The following is a 15,141-nucleotide window of genomic DNA, read 5'->3' as shown; positions in this document are numbered from 1 at the left end:
AAATCCTTGTTCTGAGATTAAAAATGCTCAGATCAACTATTTTTTATATCCTAACCAATACAGAAATATATGAGGCTAATTTTAGGATTAATTTGACTGAAGAAAGTGACTTTTTTGTCATGGCTGGGTTCCATTGCAGCTAGGCCCCTGACCTCCGAGGTACAGAAATGCGACTTTTACCATGTTCTTTAAATAAGTTCACTACCCAAATCAAAAGAATTTCTGCTAGGTTTTCTGTCAGCAGAATTTTTTTTTCCATGTTTTCATTTTGAATAAGATTAACTCACTTGTTTGGAAGATATTTCAAAATCCCCTTTCAATGATATTTCTTTTATAATATTGCAGTAGACTCAACTATCATTGAATGGCTTGGGTTGGAAGGGATCTTTTCATTTTTATATGAATTTAGAGTGTAGATTTTGAACACTGACATCTATTTTTAAAGAGTGTATAAAGAGAAGTGTTTTTTATCCCTTTCTTGCTCACAAATGACAAACTTCTTCAGTGGCTGTCTTCTGTTCAGCTCAATTCCTGTCTGTCTGTAGACAGTCTGTGTAATTGTGCTGAATTTGTGTCCTAGCCAGCTACTATGAAACCTACTGAAATCTCTGAATCTGTTCTATAAGTGCTTGCCTGACATCTTGTGAAACTGCTGTAAGTTTCTTTTGATCACAATGTATCCAGCCTTCTAATGCTTCCCCAATTAACATTTGTCAAAAGCATTTGCAATCACTTGCAGCAGTGTCAGGCAATGCCTGCTGAATCAGGTCCTGGGGAACAGGGAGCTGCAGGGGACAGAGGATGATGCAAGGGACAACCCATTATTTCTATTCATTCCCTAACACACTGTGCTAATAAGTATGTATTTAATCACTTAAATGTGTATTAGCATTATTGCAATTGCTGCTCAAACCTGAAATGTTTAGGATAGCTTTGTCTCAGGAGCAAAACATCACAGGAAGAATTCAAAACAATTCTCTAAAGTTCAGTAGTGAGGTGACAATTTTCACAACACACTTTGTCCTGCACCCTCAACTATAGTATTCTTCTGTCTTTACACAAGTTAATGCTATCCACTGAAATCAATTCCCACACATATCATCTCTGACCTGTTGGGGAACTCAATCTGCAAGGTCATTGTCCTAAGCTGCGAGACATATAATGGCTTCCACCATCTGAGGTGCCCCATTCTGAAAGCCCAGGGTAAGGGCACCTGCAGAGCACTTACATATACAATACAGCAGTACTCATGATTTACAATCTGCAAGTAAAAGGAAGAACAAACAGCTTGTAGGGGCCACTGACCTATCTTTTTGAGCACCAGGGGCAACCAGAAGGTTGAAGATTTTTTTTTTTAAAGCCATGTGAGGTGGATTTCTGACCATGATTTCTGGAACAAGTTGCCCAGAGATGCTGTGAATGCTCTGTCCTTGAAGATGTTTAAGGCCAGGTTGGATGGGGCCAAGGGCAACCTACCATAGAACTTGATCTAGTGGCTGGCAACCCTGCCTGGAGCAATGGGGGTTGGAACTTGATAATCCTTGAGGTCCCTTCCAACCCTCTATGATTCTATGACTGACATGCCAGGGAGCAACAAATCCCTTTCTGCCTTCTTCCTTTTTAAAATTATTTTTTATTTTTTAATATAGGTGTGTCACATTATCAGCTGAAGACACTGTATGTATGATTAAAAAAAATAAAAACAATCAACAGGCAGTAAATTCAGAGACTAAAATTGAGAGTAATTAACTTACATTTGCTTCATGCAGTTCCTAACAGTTGATTTCAACAGCTATATGTACTATGTTTCTAAAAATTAAGACATCACTGGAGTAAAACCTAACACCTGTTTAACAGTGGGATGTCTATAAAAAACAACTGCTTAGGACAGCAGGGGAATAGTAACTTTGTTTCCCCAACTGACAGTGAAGAATAGATTTAGAGACATTTTTTATTCAATTTTGTATTCTTTGCCAACAGCTTTCTACTTTAAGTAGACATTAAATACATTAGAACAAAGAAACCAAAACCTCAAAATACAACCATACCCATACATTTAAAATTGATCTGAAATGCCCAGATGATTAATCATTTCTGAGAAGGGTAGTAGTTCCATTTTTATCTCTGCAACTTGGATAGTTTTTGAAATTGGCTGCATAGATTTTTCATTTAAACATGTTTTTACAGGCCAGATATTTCAACATATCTGGACATTCAAAATCCTAATTCCTCAACTTCATTTTCAAAAGGTGTCATACACTGGGCTGCTGTATAAAGCAACTGGGATCAGAAACTTGTGCAGACCCAGATTTCCCTGCTTTCTGCTTATTACCATGACGTGCCTGTTTTTGTGCTTCAGTGAATACCAGGGAAGTCACTAAGACTTAATTACCTATAGGCTCCAGCAATTATGCTGGCCAGTACTCTACTGATGCTACAAAAGCCCATTTAATTGAAAGTGAAATGTTTATGTGGGCATTTATAAATGTATACCTTGAAAATGATAATAAATACACCTCAAAACTAGTAAAATACCTACAATCAAGAAATGTGTTATCTTGCCCCCATTATGTTATCTTTATTTGTACAGCCTTTCTTTAATTAATTTGTGGCATAGCAGATTCACTATACTAGCAAAGATTTAATTTACTTAACAATTTGCTGCATGACTTCGTCATAGATTCTTTGTGTTATAAAGATTTATTTGCACTAGCTTCCTGTTACTTCAAGCCCTCAGTGATAGTAGCTGATGAGCTTCTGTTCTATCCACACTCACGACATCCATATTTTCCTACAGTGATCCAATAAAACTTAATGATGGGTATCATGGTACAAAAGGGGAGACAACCCCAGTTTGAACAGTTTGCACAGTCTGCGTAAATTGGGATGTGTGTAGATGAAATCTCTCCCTAACGCACTAAAACAGAACAAAAGGATTTATCTTCTTTTTGTTACCAAGGAAACCTTGCAATGTAGTACTCATTCACTTTTTAGGGGGAATATTCCCTTCATCCTTCTTAATCCTTTAACTTAAAATTCCTTTTAAAAATCCTACTCCAATTAGGATTTGTTTGATCTTTGCATGTCTCCTTTAGAAATCATGCATGGGAACATATACACTGAATTTATCAGAAATATTAAAAAACAAATTCTGTCTTTTTCAGTTGCTTTTCTGCAGGTCCTCATATACTTTCAAATAATTTCTGAATTAAGGTTTTGACTTTTACACACTATTTTTACACTTAACCTTAGAAAATACACCCTTGTGTAATATCTGAGTGGTACTTGACAGCTTTAGCTCTGAAAGCCACTTCTACATGTATGTATTATAATTCCCATGTGAAGAGAGAACTAAAAACAACATATAGAAACTGAGGTTAAGGGAAGAGTTTAAAGGCAGCAGACCCAGTTTCCAGGCTAAGATGGTAGATTGGCTTCAGCAACCATGGTTTTAGAAATCAGAAGTTTTCCTGAGGATTAAGAAAATAAGGATACAAGAAGAACATAACGAGCAGTTACAGGAGAAAAGAATGCTACAGATTTGCAGGAAAGTCAAAATCATCACTAGGTTAATTACACAGGTATTTCTGTGGCTTCAATAGTCAGATTTAAAAATGAAAGAAACAATACTAAAAAAAAAAAAAAAAAAAAAAAAAAGCCAGGTTTGTAATCACGAATGAATCTCACAATTTTGGCCCTGGGAGCAAACACAAACCTTGCAGTTCAAATGTGACAAATTTGTCTTTTATGAAGGAAGAAGATTGTTGTTTCCAAAGCACATGATAGTAGGACGTTAAAGCACAGACAAGAACTGATAGCCAAGACAGTCAGAAAAAACGAATCAGTGTCTATAATATTATTGCTCCCACAGCAACAGAAGGAACACAGATTGCTGACTTTTCTACAATGGCCCCAAGTTAACCACTCAAACAGAAAAGACCATGACTTCCAATTTTGAGGCACTGACCCTGTGACACCATTAAGTACTTGATATTAAAGTACCACTGCAAAAGACACAAAAAGAAGGTTCTCCTACTAGGTGACTTAAAGAACCTTATCCTTATACCTATGTCTTTGAGTGGATGATTAAGAAATCTAAGTCAACCAAAACACACACACACACAAAAGAAACACAAAAATGCCCTTTACACATCCTTTGTCAAATGTACTGCACCTCAAATACTTTGTTCAGTTCTGGGCCATTCTCTACCAGAAATACATTGAGGCACTGATGCACATCTGAAGAAGAGAAACAAAGCTGTTGAGGGGTCTTAAGCACAAGTGATCATTTAGTCTGAAGAAGAGGAGGCTCAGGGGAGACCTTATTGCTCTCTACAACTGCCTGAAATAAGGCTGTAACGAGGTAGGAGTTAGTCTCTTCTCCAAGGTAACTAGCAATAGGATTACAAGTAATGGCCTCAAGTTGCACCAAGGGAGGTTCAGGTTGGATACGAGGAAAAATTTCTACTCAAAGTGGTCACACTTTGGCACAGGCTGCCCGGGAAGGTGGTGGATACAGTGTCCCTGGGGGTGCTTAAGAAACCTGCAGATGTGTTTTTTAGGGATGTGGTTAGTGGGCATGGTGAAGATGGACTAATGGCTAGACTTTAAAATCAATCTTAGAGATCTTTTCCAACCTTAATGATTCTATGATCTATATATTACACATATAGGTCTTTAAGCTCTGTAACAATAGAAGAACCGGTCTCCAACTTATATAGATATAATATGCTGAAACAAAGAAGAGCTGAGAATATAATACAAGTAAAATATAGAGCTATAAACTGTATGGCATATCTTCCTCATTTTATAACAGTACATCTCAAGGACAAGCAAGATAATTTTTTCCTTTAATTTAGCAGTCTTTAACTAAAGGCAATTGGCTTAGGCAAAAGAAGAAGCGAACTGAAACATTCTTAGATCAGCCACATATAGACCCACATAAAAATGAAATACTGCTTATTGGCTTTATATAGGGAAAAATACCTTTTGTGAATATACATATTACATACTCAAATAGTTTCTGTATTTTAAAAGGTCACAATCAAAATGTATTTACTGAATTCTTAATGCATTTAAAACAAAATCTCATAATTCACACACAAAAAAATAGTCCTTTTGTATCTTCATGGATGAATGGGTAAAAAGCTTAGAAGAGAGGCAAGCACCCCGCAGCGTGCCCTGGACCCCTTCTCATCTAGGTCTGGTTGCAATAAAGTGCTTCTCCTGCCATGCATGCCAGCCTCTTCTCATGGAAACCCTGTGACATGAGGGGGTGCTAGTGGATGCCCAAATGTCTTTCTGATATTAGACATGACATGGTTGAGATGTGTACTTTAACTTACTTTAGAGACTCACAATAAAAATATCATGAAATGTCTTACTGGAAACATTGGGTGGTTCACTAACACAAAGAAAGGACCGTACAGAGCCTTTCTCTCTATCCCTGTTCCTCCTTAACACTTTTTCCCTTTATGCAATGATTTAAAGATTAGCTTCTGCCACATTCATAGCAGATGTCCGTACTTTACTTAGAGCCTGCACCTCTATTTTCTTCTCTTACTTGTAATGCTTTGGAGAACTTAAACTGCATCTTCATCTAAGTTGAACTAAATGAAAAGTGACATGCCTGAGAACATATGAAAATAAAAGCTTTCAAATGAGATAGGTGGGTATGTCCCTGCTAAGAGCAGCCACCAAGCTCTGTGATGAAACAGGGTGCAGGGCCTACTGAACAGCTGCCCTAGGCTGGAGCTCAGAGCTAGATACTGGAACTGGCCCGAGCTTACTATCGTCTATTGGGGGATGGTCTGTGGAGACTGACTGGGAATGCCTTCATGTGGCTCTAGAGATTAGTAATCCATTAATCCAAACTAATCCACTAATCCAAACTGCCTTGTGCTGCCGCTTCTTAAGTAATTTGACACCTTGAAAAATTTGAATGTACTTTGATATAGAATCATAGAATGGTTTGGGTTGGAAGTAAACTCAAAGGCTGGATCCAACCTCACCCCCAGGCCATGGGCAGTGATACCTCCCACTAGATCAGGCTGCACAGGACCCCATCCAGCCCAGCCTTGAATGCCTACAGGCATGGGGCATCCGCAGCTTCTCAGGGCAACCTTTTCCACTGCCTCACCAGCCTCATGGTGAAGAAATATCTAAAAAAATATTAGATATAGATAATAAACAATATATAAGTATTATATATATATATAAAGTATATATATATATATATTTATATATTTATGTATATGCCTTTTCATTCAAAGCCATTTCTCCTCGTCTTCTTTACACTCCCTGATAAACACTCCCTCTCCAACTTTCCTGTAAGCCTCTTTAAGTACTGAAAAGCCACTGGAAGGTTTCCTTAGAGCCTTCTCTTCTCCAGGCTGAACAACCCTGTCTCTCTCAACCTGACTTTGTGGGAGAGGTGCTCCACTACGTGGTTCGTCCTGCTGTGCATTCATCAGCTGTGCTGAAACAGAACAGATACTTTCCATGGGAAGAAACCTCTATTACTACTTTATTAAAGTTTAAAAATTGACTGTTGAACATGTGTATCAATTAGATGTCAGAAGTGAAGTATCAAGTTTCATTGTAAAACAGTTATCAGCATCCTGTCCTTTGATACATACACCTTCTTCTGCCCCAGAGCATTTGTTTTGATATTGTCTCCCATAGGTGTTCAGAGCTGTCTTTTCACGTCATTCTTAGGGATAGCTGAGACCTAGAGCTTTCCATTTTTCCTCCCTCATTTTGCAGTTAGTGGCTTTCTTTTTAGATAACTGTTCTAACTCCAAGGGAGCTGCAGGTGTAACAAACTTACTGAGAAATCAGCAGACAAGATGTTGAATAATCTTGTCTAAATTGACACTATAACTGTGAAAATAGGTCTCCAGAAATGTACTTATGCTTGCTATTGCACATTAACCCCATACATCCCCTCTGGGACTACCCAACAAACATCACTGTCAGCTGCTGGCACCAAGAAGTTAAAAGGTCTGCATGTGTGGTGTAATCAATTCAGAAAGCAGGTAACACAGAACCAATGGGAACATGCTTCAAGCTCAGTGTCTTATTTTAGCTGTAAAAAGTCAAACTGACTGGTGGTATAAAATAAATAAATCTCAAGCGTAGAAAAGCTAAATACTTTTACAAAACAAAACAAAACACAAGCCAAACAAAATTAAATGAAATAATTCTCCCCCTTCACGTGTTCTGTAAATTTGCCTTGCACCAATGTAACACTGTACTGCTCAGCTGTGGAGAGAAACCGTTTTTGCCTTTCTGCTAAAAGCTAAGCCTAAGACCAAAGAGATCTGAAATAGTTGCCCGAATGGATGCACAATGAGAAAAAAAAAACAGAAAAATCAAACTCTTACCTTGAGCAGGATCAGGTGGGCCAAATTCCAAAGAATATCGGAGAATGAAATTGTTATTCCACACGTAGAGCTGGTTGTCTCTGGGGTTGTAATCCACTGCAGCTATGTACTGGTACTGGTTGGGGAAAGGAACATCCACGTGCTCTCCTCTACTCAACCTGGTGTTATAGATGTAATCGATAGCGTTTCGGCCCGTCTCACTCTCATTGTCCTGATACACTGACCGGACAACGTATAAGACACCACATATCATAAATGCATTGGATGCTGCCCGTTTGTCATATGTTGTTTCCCAGGTTGCTTCAAAACGTAGGGTGTAGGGGTTCAGCTGGCTAATTACTATCATCCCATTGTTTTGCTCCGTAGCATAAATTACCCATAAGCCATTTTCATCAACTGCCAAGTCAATGTCAGTCTTTCCTCCCCATCGGTATGGAGAAGTATCATGGTAGTTAGCATAATTGATTATGGCCTCTCCACTCTTAATTCTAGTCCTCAAGTCAAATTTTACTATGTTCCTAGTTCTTTCCTTGTTAAAAAACACAGCGCCATCATATACTACAAATCCAGTACCATCCACTCGATTTGGGAGTTTATACGTTGTCTGCTGGCGTCCATTTTGGAAGTCCTCCAAAGAGGCGTATTCTATCAAGGTATCAGTGCGATATGGAGTCCATGGCATGAAGTATATTTTATCTGCAGCCTGGAGAGGATCTTTGCACCAAGCACCTGCTTTTTGTTCAGCTTCATATAAATACGGTGAGTCCACAATTGCTTTCAACGTTCCCGGGCAAACAAAAACTAACAGTCACAGAGAGAAGTAAAACAAGAATTATGTCAAATTAAAACTGTCTTATAATCCAAAAAAAGAAAAAAAAGAAAGAAAAAAAGAAAAAAGAAAAAAGTAGGTAAATCATAATGACTGTGTCAGGAAGAAAAAAAAATCAATTTAATTGGCACTAGATAATACCTTATGTTATAATTAATGCAATTATCACCCGTTATCATCCACTTTTCTTAAAGTTACCATGTTCTTATTGTACCAGTATGGAAAGTGGATGGGAACAGCTTTCACTAGTACAGACCAACGCTCAATGGCATACACAGACAGCTGAAAATGTAGAGCTACTCTTGCATTTTCATCTTAGACTTTTAGTGAGTACACATTAACGCTCCAGAGCTTTTAACTGGTGTGCAGTAGTGTGCTAGGTCATTTCAGTCCAAAAAAATCACATCAACTTGTTTAGAACTTTAAGAAGTGGTGAGGCTGAAAAAGGAGGTGCCTCGATTAAAAATAAAGGAACAAAACAAATTATCAGGTATATAGAGAAAGCAATTAGGAGCAGAGAAAACAAAACACAACCAAAGCAATGAATGAAACAGACCAGGAAACCCTGTAACCATGGCATGCTATGGAGAGGGTTCTGGAAGCCAGGCAAGATGACACTTCATTAACAAGAATTTACCCAAGGGTGAGAGAAAGAGAGGGAAAGAAAGACAAAGAGAAAGGGAGAGAAAAAAGCAAGGGAGTCTTCCCTCCAGCCCAAGTATTTCAGACACTATACCCCGCCACCTACTTTAAGCAGCCAAGTCATTTTATTGCAAACAGTCGACTTCTTTATGAGGTGTACTTATGAGATCCTGCTGATTATCATAATATAAGAGTGTTGTGGGGAGGGGAAGGGAAGAGGTTAACATCCATAAGGCACATAACAAGGAGCTGGGGTTTGGACTGTATACGTTATTTACCTTTTTGCTCCACTTCTATTTTAAGCATCGGAAGAAAAATAAAAAAGTGCAAGGAAAAAAGAAAGAAGATTAACATAAATTGACTATTAATCTAAAGATTAAATTAGTAACAGACGCTAAATATAGGGAGAATAAGAACTGCACTATATTGGATAAAAAGAAACAGACAACAGGAAAACCTAGCAGGAGAGAGATTCTATGGTTACATAAGTGAACATGGATCAATCATTTTAGTAGATTAAGGAGGCAATACAGATATGTTGGCATGTTGTTTCACTTAGTGAACCTGAATAAATAATGAATGACTTTACTAATGCATGCTAGATATACTCTTCTTCTCAAACTCAAAGCATAATGCTATCAAGTTGACTTTTAAGTGACACGTTAATCACGTATGTGCTAGTGCACGTATACATATTTTATTAATAGATAATTATAAATCCAAAACACAGTAAATGAATTATATAGGTATGTATGTGTGCTTATTGAATTTCCCCCCATCTTCCCTCAGCTTTTACTTCTTGTAAAGAAAGACGCTTGCATCCTTTTGCTCTCCTTAGCCCCATTTTATTTGTTTTCCTGTATGTAATCTTGAGAACTTTTGCCACTTCTTTATCTATAACTGCAAAATCACACTAGAAGGAATAAGCAAAGACATCTAGAAAAAGGAAGCAAAAGCACAGTAAGCAAGAAGAGAAGGAAAAAATTAACATTTAGCTCATTCAGATATTCTCCAGCACCATCGATTAAGCCCAATACAGCAAGCTAGTATGCAAGGACAGTCATACTAAGTGTTTGAAACAAATATCCATTCTACCACCACACATGGAAAATATAAATCAAACCCAATTAACAAAGTTATATTACTATAGCAATTCCTCCCCAAGGAAGTTTTAAGGAACTAATTACAAGAACACTTATAGCTGAAGTCCAGATAGTAAATAGCTTTCCAATAATTATTTGCAATAAAATCTATTTCACATACTCAGTAGCCTTTGAAGTATGTTCTCTTAGTTTCATAAAATGACCTGAAAAATGACAGATGTACCAATCTGTGTAACAATAACTGCTGATACCAAGGAAGTGTATCGAAACTATTTCCACAGTTATTACATTTTCAGTATTATGGTATTGCCCTGAAAAGTATATTTGTATGTTCCTTATGAAGTTTCGGATTTTCAGTTTCATTAAACAAAATTAAATGTGATTATTTTGGGAGAATGATATTGAGTGAGCTGACCTAGTGTTCCCTTGGGGAACAATTCCAAAACTCCATGAGAGGAGTGGGAGGGGACTAATACTGTCAAACCAAGCAGTAGTTTTCCAAGCCTTTGTTCATTTGTGCATCTTTAGGTAACAACTGTTTTTCTGCATTTTCTAATTCTTCAGTAAACAGAAGATGCATTCTTAGGCAAGTTTCTGAGTCCCACATTCAGTGTTAATGACTTCAGATGATTCTGCTCGTGAACTTTCATGTATGAGCTTATTCCTTGCCAAAGAGCAATACTGATATTGCAACTACTTAGAATTAGTAATAGGAGAGTGGGAAAAAGATAGAGATAACTAAAATCATTACTGGCACGTCTTCTCTGAGTACATTGGTGTACAGCTGTACAGTTTTCAGGGACAGATGGGCTTATTGAAATAAATAAATGCTGCAAACTCCAATCAATACAGACAGAGAGAGAATAAAGCACTTTAAAACATTTTCTATTGAATTCTTGAGTCTAAAAAAATGCATAAAATAAAAATGCACAGATGTACAAAATGGTACTTTAGATGTACTCCTTAATGAAAGGGCAGACTTCCGTTATTCAGTCAGTGTCAACATACATTGTGTAGCAGAATTGAGAGAAATGTCAAGTATGACATTCTCAATTTCTTTGTAATTTAATCAATAGCACTCTTATTTTAAGACAAAGCAATGCCTATCAAATTTGTCTAGAATTTTAGTTTTGTTGGAGATCCAACTGAGTATTTCAATAGATTTTTTTCAGCTACAGAGGATTAGAAAAACACTACTGAACAGGTCTACATTATGAGATGCAAAAAAGGAAGCTTTTCATTAAGTACATTCTTATGAGGACAATGAGTACTGAGCCCAGAGGAAGCTCAATCAATATGCATGGACAGCAAAGCAGCTAGATATCTCTGGAGGCCAGCAAGACATAAAGAGTTGCTCATAAACTGCATTTTGTACAAGGGTGACGCCAACTCCAACATGTAAGAGCTCTCAACTTTCATCACAAAACTAACAATGACTGCTAGTTGTAATCTCTCACAGGCTGAAAGATATCAACACAGTATATTTTGCAGTCTTGCAGTAACTGAAGATGAAATCAGGAAAAGTAAAAATCAGAACTGAACTTTGTTTAGAAGTGTTATGATCACTAAACACCTCTCTTCCTAGACCCACAAAAGCTTATCCCATCTTCTTTGCAAACCTAATGATTTCAGTCATTCCATATGTTTAGAAGGGCAGCACTGGAACAAGTAAGGGAGAAAAAAAATCAGATTTGATAATGGGTATTGATCAAGACTCACAAGAATATCAGGACAAGCTTTGTGGGACATGGAAAAAAGATGGTCAATAATCAAAATGGCTACTGCAGCACTATGTGGCTTAAAATTAAACTTCAAAACTGATTTAAATAGTTGGCAAACTCTTTTGATGCTTTAACAACAGATGATTCCTCTTACAATTCTGGAATTAGGCGTAGTGTCATCACTGTACATGCTGCAGTCAACAAACTCCAAAACACAGACTTGGAAAGACAGGAAGTATCCAGAATCCTGGGTTATGATAGACACAGAACTATATAATTCAAGGGGTAGGCCAGTGCAATTAACAGTAAACAAAAATAAACATTTTAAAAGCAGAATAGCTACATGTTAGAGTACAGGGTAGGCCGCGCTATACTTCTGAAAACTGGAAAAGAAAAGATTCCTGTAGATAGCAATACCCAAATGGTAGAATATATCCACAGTTCTCTTCCTAAAACAGCATAAAAAATCATTTGAACATTATTTGAACTATAGCTTTTCTATATGAACTAGCCTACTGGAACTGGAAACATGATCTCTTGTCATTTGACTGACCCCATCGTTTGGAATCAGTTGCACTGCCCTCTTTCTGAGAATTTGGGAATAAGAATAGAGCTAAAGTAAAAGTGATCTTTGTGGAACAAAATTTTGGTTAGATTGGGGTAAGACATCACTCTTTAAAAGTGGCACAAGAAGAACAGGTATAACAAGCCACCAATACTACACACAAGAGGAATGGTACTTGGGATCACTGTATGCAGTAGGCTTCCAATCCTACAAATGGTACAGAAAAAAAAAATCAGCAAGCATCCATTTCACAATGACACAGCAGAAATGAAGAGAAAACGGATGATCTGTGTTTGGCCTTTAACAACAGCGAACGTTCAATGTGGTGAAGCAATACAGAGCAGTATTTCAGTTTGAGACGACTAAATTTTAAAATTGTGCAGTAAATACTATGGACAGTTTTGACATAGCTTTGCTTATGCCAGAACTCATTTCCTTCCTTTTTGGATGTATACTATCACCACAGTGTTTTTGCATCTCAGACTTGGCCTGTTTCCTGTACCAACAGAAAATGTGACTTTGGTTAAGGAATACTGCAGATCAAGAAATTCACACTTAATAATAACTTAAGGGAATGACCAGAGCACTGCTCAAATTCCACTGCAAGCACAGCTATTTCTCTGTGGAGTTACAGGATGAAGGAGAAGTCACTGCAAAGAATGACCTTACAAGAAAGCAAAGCCAGTTAAAAGTGTTGAATCTGCAGAAGTTTTATACACGTGCATACATGTGAATGAAAAAAAACAAAAACAAAAAAAAAACCCAAAACCAACATTAATTATTACAAGGAAATAAGAAGCATGGCTAGAACTAGTGAATTCTGGCATTAGAAAGAATATTGTACAAAACTGCTGAAATAACTGTTGCTTTTAATTTTTGTATCTCAGTGTTTTCAGTATTTACTTTTTTCAGTTAAAGGTTCTGTTTTGACAACTGATTTGAAGGCACAAGTCACTTTTTTTGGTTTTCATTACAAGTGAGCAATTCTTCTTGCTCCTTTTCTCACTGTTTTTAAGAAATGCAGTTTAGTTACTTAGTGATGAATTATTCACTATGAATCAGAGTTCACTTACGAATGTGCCCCTAAAGCACAGCCTTCTTCCAACATGTCCTGACCAGGAATGTTGGTGCTGGGTTCTGCTGTGCACCCAAATTCACCAACGTAGCCTTTTCAAGTAGATAGTGATTAAAACTGAAGTCAATTCCTTCTTTAGAAGTCTGTGAGCCAAGCCAATTTGTCAGCAACTGGTATTGGGCAAAAGTACAAATTTCTATCTGGCCTATTGAATAGCTAATTTGAGTTTGTTTTCTGGAAAAACAGTAGCCTTAAAAGCCAAACACTTAAGAACATAGACAGACACTTGGCCAGCATTGCACCATGGCTTCCTTCCACACTTCGTGAAGCTAATTGGAGGCCCTAGTCTGCAAGTGCTCTGCATGCATAATGGATCCGTGGGCCATAAACATATGCTTCATTTCCATGGAACAGCACTCCAGCTTTAATTGTGAGGGCCAGGGGAAGTGAACAAGAATAAAAAGATTATACTTACTGTAAGGAACACATTCATACTGAACTTCTAGATACTTGTATGTTCCAGGACAAGGATCAGGAAACACATCTGACCCAGTAACTACTATACACTGTGTTCGGTTGTTGCACCTGTAATGGGAAAAGAAAGCAGGCTAATTAATTTAAGATTACATTTAATTTGCAAGTTCATTTGAAGTGCTATTACCATTCTAACTGTCTTCACACTTGGGCAGTCCAATCCATAAGACAACAAAGTTGATTAATACTAGATCAGTCAAAGTCCATAAACGAGGCTTCAAGACAGTATTTCAGTTCAGGGATAACACTCCTAAATTTGGAGATCATTGTTAACTCAAATGTCCCTCATTCTGAGTAGCAAAGATAGCTGCCCCAAACATATACAGACTTGACAGTGCTACTCACTAATATCAAAGCCAAATGCAAAGATGATATAAAACATTAAAAAAAAAAGTAAATGTTAATAATGTACAATCACACAAAGGACCATTCAGTATACATTTGAATGGTTTTATATCTCAGAAAATTTTGTTGTGAATAAAGGTAGCCATGATTTTGTTTGGAAGAGTTATTACAGACAAAGAACTATTTCAATTTCAATTTTTTTAACAGCAATTGGTGATCTTTACATTTCCTCTGTTAAGTTACAGGAAGAAGAAAAGAATGACAGTCTGAGGAAATGAGAAAAACATTTAAGAAGAACTGCAAGAATATTAATTACAATGTATGTTAGAGGAGACTAAATACTGAAATATAAATGAATTGCTGAACAATAGAAGCCAATGAATTTTGCTGCAAAGAACTTTATTACAATGCCATCAGTCACAATGATTATCTGAATTTAATGGTTTTAAAATGCCTTTTTTGTTTGTTTTTGTTTTGTTTTTGTTTTTTGTTTTGTTTTGTTTTCAATAATGATCTGAGACCAATAATCTGAGACAAATATAAGATTAGAATTTTTAATGAAAAACTATCACCTAACTCTGAAGAGATGGTCAAAAAACAATACAGAAGAAAGCCAGAAGGACACAGATGGAAAAGAGGAGGTCAGGGAGTTTGGTGTCTAAAAGAAAAGGAGTTTGGCTGATCTTCTCAGGGGTTGCTTTTGTTTGTCAGCAAACTGAATAACAGAGATCTGAACTTAAATAATAGCCTAGCCTTTGAATCTCGCTGTACATCAACTTCTCTATTGCTCTACTACTTCCCACACTCCCTGAATAACAAATCTCAAGCTAAAATAATCTATTTTGCACTAACAGCTTTCTCCAGCTATACTTTGCCAGCAGGTGTAAGAGTGATTCTTGCTACCTCAGGAGAGGTAGAACAAGCACATTTGAAAAACTTGGA

The 15,141-nt window shown here is 37.1% G+C and overlaps 1 protein-coding gene across 9 annotated transcripts in view; it reads right to left on the bottom strand.

Annotated features, from left to right (window-relative positions):
• The window catches only part of ADGRL2 (adhesion G protein-coupled receptor L2), a 172,399-nt gene that overhangs the window by 36,712 nt on the left and 120,546 nt on the right, over positions 1-15,141 (bottom strand). For all 9 annotated transcript variants that reach the window (XM_065740777.1, XM_065740840.1, XM_065740769.1 and 6 more), the window contains 2 exons: positions 13,796-13,905; positions 7,386-8,186 (listed from right to left, as the gene is read on the bottom strand). In XM_065740777.1, coding sequence (XP_065596849.1) covers positions 7,386-8,186; positions 13,796-13,905 — 911 coding nt within the window. The remainder of the gene's footprint in view (positions 1-7,385; positions 8,187-13,795; positions 13,906-15,141) is intronic.

The sequence above is a fragment of the Cyrtonyx montezumae genome, unplaced genomic scaffold (assembly GCF_038088225.1).
Source record: "Cyrtonyx montezumae isolate F1298 unplaced genomic scaffold, pur_monq_1.0 scaffold_1, whole genome shotgun sequence".
NCBI lineage: Eukaryota > Metazoa > Chordata > Aves > Galliformes > Odontophoridae > Cyrtonyx > Cyrtonyx montezumae.
This window is presented reverse-complemented; position numbering and strand designations above follow the sequence as displayed.